Source organism: Microtus pennsylvanicus, chromosome 6, assembly GCF_037038515.1.
Source record: "Microtus pennsylvanicus isolate mMicPen1 chromosome 6, mMicPen1.hap1, whole genome shotgun sequence".
In the NCBI taxonomy this organism is placed as follows: Eukaryota; Metazoa; Chordata; class Mammalia; order Rodentia; family Cricetidae; genus Microtus; species Microtus pennsylvanicus.
This window is the reverse complement of record NC_134584.1, coordinates 93,731,591-93,738,829: the sequence shown is the minus strand read 5'-3', so window position 1 is coordinate 93,738,829 and position 7,239 is coordinate 93,731,591. Positions and strand designations below refer to the sequence as shown.

At 50.6% G+C, this 7,239-nt stretch overlaps 1 protein-coding gene across 1 annotated transcript in view; it reads right to left on the bottom strand.

Moving 5' to 3' along the window:
* Positions 1-5,025: 5,025 nt before the first annotated feature.
* Fto (FTO alpha-ketoglutarate dependent dioxygenase) overlaps positions 5,026-7,239 on the bottom strand; it is a 347,190-nt gene continuing 344,976 nt past the window's right edge. The window contains exon 9 of the mRNA XM_075976876.1: positions 5,026-7,066. Within this exon, the coding sequence (XP_075832991.1) occupies positions 6,913-7,066 (154 nt within the window). The 3' untranslated portion in view covers positions 5,026-6,912. The remainder of the gene's footprint in view (positions 7,067-7,239) is intronic.

Genomic DNA, 7,239 nt, shown 5'->3' with positions numbered 1-7,239 from the left:
AAAATGGGCATGATGCACAAACACTTATGCCTGGGATACACGCTCTTGAAAATAGGGTGAGGATCCTCTTTTGCCAAGCTGCCCCTTCCCACTTCTCAGGCCCTGTGTCAAAAGGCAACGGTCAGAGAACAGACAAGCAATGGTGAGGAAGCAGACGGGCTATTTGAGAAGGTCAGGTCTCAGGCTCCTGCTGCTCTTGTATTTACGAAGGAACCAACACGTGTCTGCTAGATGGATCCATTTTATTAAAGCAGAAAGAACTGTCAGTGCCCGTGGAACTGGCAATGTGGTGCTCCCGAGGCAGCCTTAAATGCTTCTTCGCCTCTCCTAAAGACCTTTCAGCTCCACAGGCAGGCAGGATGAGGGTGTCCTCCACACAGCCACCAGAGTCCCTGGGTACACTGTCCCTGGGTACACTGTCCCTGGGTACACTGTCCCTGGGTACACTGTCCCTGGGTACACTGTCCCTATAGAGGCCAGCATGGAAATGATCAGACAGTGCACCCAGCCAGCAAAAGGCTGAGTCCAGGCCCCCTACAGGAATGCCACTCCCTTCTGCACACACAGCTCACTCAATGGGAACAAAGAATGGGAAAATGTTCTGGGGAGGGGAAAGTAAGAACCCCACCCAGGCTAACCCTCTGGAACTGCACCAGGGGCCACATGACTTTGAAAACTATCCTCAGTGCCTTCTGGTCAAATGAAAGCAAGCTTCTCACAGAGGGCTGGAGACAGCAAATGGAGCCGGAGTCATACACAGTTAGTTTCAAACTTATGTTGCTGCTCACAGGGAGAAATCAATGTACAGTATATTAAAAACAATCACCGCAGCCCTTAAATGATCCGATAGTTTAGCTTTGAATGCATTCGAGCTAATGGGGGCTTTAATGGTTTCTGACAGATCATTGCATTGATCAAGGGGCATGTATGAAATACACTGCCTACTAAACTCTGTTTTGATTTTGTAAAAAGAAAACTAAGCATCCATGGTAAACAGGGTTTGATTGTTCACATAGTCCCTGGGATGCCTCTCAGCCTGACCCTGGTTGGGAATACAGAGAGGACAGTGGGAATCCTATACACCTGGCTTGCCCCCTTCTCAGCCCTAATCACTGTAATCAAATGCAGCTCACTGTCAGAGGGGCTGGGGAGAGGGAGATGGAAGGAGGGAATCGGGGGCCTGGTTTCCATGATGGGTGGATTTCCAGTTGCGGCTGTTGGGGCTCTGAAAAACCGATTCATCCCTTGTGGGGCTTGGAGGCTGCTTGTCCCCCATCCTTCATCTGAAAGGAAAACTGGGGTTATCAGTGGGGGACAGCCCTTTTGCCAGGAAGCAAATGGAAACACATCCACTTTCCCTGCATGTTTGAGGCTCTAAGATAATGGATGAGGAATGGAACGTGCCTGTCCTCAGCTTTGGTGCTGTCATAGGGTGTACAGAGTCTGAAGAAAAAAATAAGCAAGAGTAGCCGTTAGCATACCACTATTGCTGTTTGGAAACGTGGGCTTGCTGCTGTTGAAGCCTCCACAGTGAGCCATATGCCACTGCCTTGCTGGGTCAGAAGCAAGAAACGTTCCGGGCCCTTAGCAACAGTCTCCATGGGTCTGTGTGGGCTTGGGTGCTGATGGTGTTCCCTGGGAAGGAGTTGCACAGAGCACAGGTATCTATCTCCCTGGGGGAAGGAATTGCACAGAGCATAGGGCCGGGGGTTTAAGCATGAGGATCCCTCTGGCTTATGGATGTTCTTGTGTTTAGAAGGACCAGAAGAAGGTCACTTCAATACTGGTACCAGGAAGGGTGGCATGGTTGTTGATTTTTTTCCCCCTGTACATCTCTGCAGAACTATAAAGGAAACTCAGGGTCCCCACATGCTAGGTGAGCGCTCTGCCATGAAGTTACCTCTCCAGCTCCATGAGTGATCTTTGTGTGTCACCAAGCAAGACTATACATCCCATGGTCAATAACCAAAAGGGCCAGATGACCCGAGCCTGGTTCAGAACCACTGTACATTTGGGAAAGCGGCTCTCCTAAAGGGGCCTTGGACTGGTCTAAGGCCAGCACGCTCCCACCTCTGCAGGCCGAAAACAAAGGGGGAAATCTGGGCTGCAGGCCTTTCGTTTGTACTGGTGCCGGATTAGTCAGTAGCTTTGGTAAAATTGATGAATTTTGTCTAAAGGCAAGTGCCGACAGGCGAACCGATCTGTATCTGCTGTGATCCATTTAGCCCGACACATATGTGCGGGCGAGCTGGCTCCCCTCGATCTGCTCAGGACTGATGAAAAGTAAATGCGAACCAAGTCGCGCACTGCGTCATTGGAAAAGAATCACCGAGTCTAATGGCGGGGAGTTAATTAATGCTTCCTTCCCCCCTAGGAGCAGGCTGACCCTGATCCTTAGGCACTCGAGTCGATAAACAATTGTTGTACACAGGCCATCCATTAGAAGTTGAGGCAGGGACGTTTTTAAGCAAATCTGAAATGGCCAGGGGTGACCTAATCCTGCCGCAGTAATAGCAGTATGAAGCAATCATTTTTCAGGCCATCTCATTTAGAAGAAGTTCCAGGCCATCTGCTGAGAGGAAAAAAAAAAGGAAGTCGTGAAGAACAACTGGGAGAAACACATGCTGGTGGCGGGCTCCTCTAAGCTGTAAGTAGCGGCACTCCCTTCCTTGGTGGCTGTCGACTGTCGGCTGGGGTGTCCTTGATGATAGAAACCGACACTCACTGAGTGATTACTGAGGTATGGTGGGACTCGCTGACAGCGCCCGACTGCAGGGTGTGGGGCATGGCCAAGTGCTAGCCCGCATCTCCATCTTCCCCCACTGGGTCAATGAAGAGTGGATTTCAGAGAGGTAAGCCGGCTGCTTGAGTCACACAGCAAGGACTTTGACGTGAGGTGACTGGGTTCATAAGAGCGGGTACTTCCTGAAGACCTGCGCGTGCCAGGCATGGATGGCAGCACTTTACATGCATGTGAACTTGCATGCCCTTCGTGACCTGCTCGGGCAATAGACATGTTACTCCACCTTCCGTTCCGTAGACTGGAAAAGAGGCGTGTAGCCTTAGGACATATACGCAACTAATACAGACCCAGAAAGTCTGTACCCAGAAGCCTCTACTGCCACTCAGGACTTGGGTTTGGGGAAATCAGATGTCAACAAAATAGACAGGCAGGTGTGCAAAGGAAAACTAGCTTCCAGTGTCAGAAGATGAAGGCCGGATATCAGAAAGAACCCACGTCGGCAAGGCTCTGAGGGGAAAGCGAGCATATGGTGCAGAAAGGAGTCAGAGTAGGGGATTACGGGTGTCGCTGCTTGCGGCTAGACTGCAGCAAGGGGTCTTGGGGAGACATTCTGCTGGTTGCTGTACACACAACAGCCTCTTTCCTGGCGTCATCAGCATGTTCTGGAGTATATCCAAATCTATCGGGGTGTCTCAGGGCTGCGAGAGTACTCCTTTTGCTGGCAACCACTGGGAACAGCCTCCCAAACACAGCAGCTGCCCTGGGTGCCCTTGTCCCCTTTCAGAAGCCATTACAGCAGGCCTGCCTTCTCTGTCCTCGGAGCTGCCGACTCTCTGCGGCTCTCCCAGCAGTCTCGGCGGCAGTCATTACAACCCGCCTGCGCCTTCCTCCCTCTTTATGGTTGTCAAATTGATTTCACCACCTCGATACCTATGGCTCCCAATGAAACTTAATTAAAAATACCATTTAATCACAGAGTAACAAAGGCAAACTGGATAAACGGCATTACCACTTCAGCGCCTTTTAATCCGCGCCGCCTCGCTCCATCTGAACCTGTTTGGATGAGAATTGCCTTTTCAAACCGGAATCCCCTTGTCTTCCATGCACTTGCCTCTGACAGATCCCCAGAATAAACAGTATTTAGCGTGGCATGGATCCAAATGTATGCAATTTGCCCAGTGGTAAAATCAGCCTTAACTAGAGCAGACAAAAAAAAAAAGTTGCACTGGAAAATACCTTCCTTGGAAATGTATACAAAGCCTGCACCCCAGCATTAGGCAGGGTTCATGCAATCTCATTTCTGGCACCCCTCCACTCACTTAGTGATGGATTTGGAAGCTTATTACTAAAATTGTGTCACAAGCCATGCCATGACCCCGTTCTTTTCTGTCAAGAAAACTCTGTCAGGCAGGAGGCTGCTGGTAAGAACAGGAGTGGATGACTATTGTGGGCGCTGCTTAGTGTGGACGCTGCACGCTGGAGGTAGCTGCTTGCATCCTTCCTACCACAGGGAATTCCTGGCTGCCAAGACACTCCCTGGAACTGTGCGTCCCCGTGACCCTTGGGATCTAGGCATTAGTTAGAGAAATTGCTGAAAGCATAAAATAGCTCATCAAGTTGCCTCTACCTGCCCTGTGTAAAATCCTCTACGTTTCCCAGGGAACACTGCTTCTGTCTCTACTCTAGTGGGATGGCAGGACTCTCCTGTCTTTCTCTGCCTGGGCCACAGAAGCCCCTTTCCTTCCTTGAAGCCACCTCCAAGGGCCCGCAAGCCTTGTAGTCTTTGTGATTGCTATTCCTCTTCTGGAAAGGTCTTCCCTACTACCCCTGGATAATCTATCCTTCTCTTCTGCTTTGGGTCACTAGTCCCCCTCCACGCCCCACCCAGGTGTTTCCCTTCCAAACACAAGCATCTAGAATGATCTTGTCACAGTATTGGTTTCTTGTCTGTCTCCCCGTGACAGTATAAATTCTTAAGTGAGTCACTCTGTACCCTGGGCCTCCATGAGCCTTAGAGTCCCTGGGAGACAGAGATTGGTGGTAGAATCTGACCTAGGGCTTCCTACAATGCTGGAGTCTGAAAAGAGGGAGGTCAAAAGCCCATGAGGGTGATGCATCTTTTAGACCACCTTTCTCAAGTGCGCTATAACCTGTCAGCCAGGAAAGGCTGGTAGGAAAGTAGGTAGGAGCAACTGATGTGAGAACCACTTCCGTCCACACAGCAAAGCCCCCCCCCCCCGCCCCAAAACTGGTGTAAAAGGAGAGAAGCACAGACTCTTGGGTTTCTCGTCTTTGAATTCTTTATTGTGTAGGAAGGGATGCACACAGCACAGCGGTACGGGCAGACCACGAGCACAGTTCAACAGGAGAAACACGTACTGAGCACTTGACACTAATGCTTTCTACCAAGGGGCGTTGGCAAGCAGGTTTAGAGAGCTGCTGGGGGAGTGTGTTTACAAAACGGTAACACGGAGTAGCAGGGTTGCAGCGGAGCATAGAGGTCACAGCCACTGCCAAGCCACTGCCATGCGAGGGCGGGGACCCAGTATGGGTGCCCTGACTTTTAAAGAGAAATTCTTATTCTATGTGGAATCTCCCAACTAATAATTTTGGCACCTAATGGAATAAAATATAGAAAAAATACCACAGGGCCTAATGACCCACAGAGCCAGAGGGCTGGGGATGGTGGTGGTGGGCCTGCCTGTGACATCTGAAGCCACCTACACCTTACAGAGGTGATTTCATTCGACTGTGTCAGTACCCTGTGAGAATGGACCTCACTCTCTACCGATGAGGAAGTTGGGATTCATGAAAAAGGGGGGCAAATCAAGGCCTAAGAGACTTGGGTTTCCGTACCAGGGAATCCCAGCTGCTGTCCGGTGGGCAACTCTGGGCGGGAAGGAACCTCAGATGGAATTGTTGTTGCAGCAAAAATACTGCGGTTTACGGACCTTCCATATGTACAAGAACCTGACTCATACAAGAAAATCGGGCTGAGGGAAGGGGCTGTTGTCAACGTATCTGGGGCCACCAGAAGGTTCCAGGCCAGCAGAAAGATATGTGGGCCATGAGACACAGACAGCAAAGGGCTGCAGCGGGGTAGGAATGTTGCTACTTCCAGGCCAGCTCACATAACGTATCGGATGGTTAGGCTGTCTCTAGCTCGCCACGTCACCTAATCTTCAAGTTAGGAGTCGGTACTTGCAATACCCACCATACAGATAAGAAAACTGAGACACAGGACAGGCAAAGGTCACAGTGGGGAACTTAACCCTGGCACTCTGAAATCTGAATTCAGGCTTGACCTCTCCCCACAGTCTCTGAGGCTCTGGCATCACTGGGATGGGAATCCATGCCACCTGCCGGTACCTACGAATGGGGAAATTCTAAAAGAAACGCTAACTCCATGAAATAGCGTCTGTGGGGCCGTCCTCTGTCATTGGATCAGGGAAGCCCCGCAAAGATGGGATGTGGCTGTCTCCTTTGCTGTTCCTTCCTTGCTCACAGTTGGGCCCTCACTGAGCTGTGTTACTGTTCTGCGACTGCTTTTCATTTCTGTCCTCCACGGTTACAGCAGCAATTGCTGCTACAGATAGAAAACCATAAGAGGGAAATGCCTGTCGTAAACCTGAAACCCGGATGTGTTGTCTGAAACTGTAGTCATTGCACCCCTGACAGGCACGTGACATGTGGCCAGGGCACGTGAAGAAGGGATTTGTAGCTACAACTGAGCTTAAATTTAGGTCTGTGCAGTGAGCTAGTAACCATCATCTGCGGATGGCTCAACTGCAGAAGCCAAGATGAGAAGCTGGGGTGGCTGTCTCCGGCTCTGGGGTTCCATGCCTGGATCTACTCTTTGTCTCTGAGGTGGCAAGCCCAAGAGGAAAGGAGACGATGCTTAGCTCATTCCTGTTGATGCCTTGGGGACAGAAAGGGCTCCCAAGGGAGAAAAAGAGTGAGCAATATTTTGTGGTGTGTGTGTGTGTTCTAGTTTAACACCAAATCAGATTAAAACACTGTGCGATTTTTCAACATTTCTCTATTTCTGGGCTTTATTTCTGAGCTGTTTTGAGTTGGAACCCAGGTCCTATAACCTATAGGTTGAGAGGCGTCTACACTACCCTTGTCCCAGGTTCGGGGAGGAAAGCCAGGATATCTTTGTGCTTCCTCTAGGCTTTTGGTCCCAGAAGCTTGCTTCTGAGCTCTGAAACCACCTCTGTGAGGTCAAAGGGCAGAGGCATGGAAGGGTCATCCTTCTCCCAGTAGGGCCGGCAGTCTGGCTTCTGATTGGCTGGTAAGTTCCGGACGATTCGGGACTGGCACCTAGGAGAGGAAGAGCGGCAATTAATCCACTGGAGGGAAAGCCCGGAAGTTCCAGACTTTTGGGAAACGTGGAGAATGAAACTGGTGAATGTTCCAACAGCAGCTGTTGAAGGTGATGGGGACGGTGAAGTGGGAGGAGGCGCTCGCACGGCAGAGAACACACATTTCTGAGG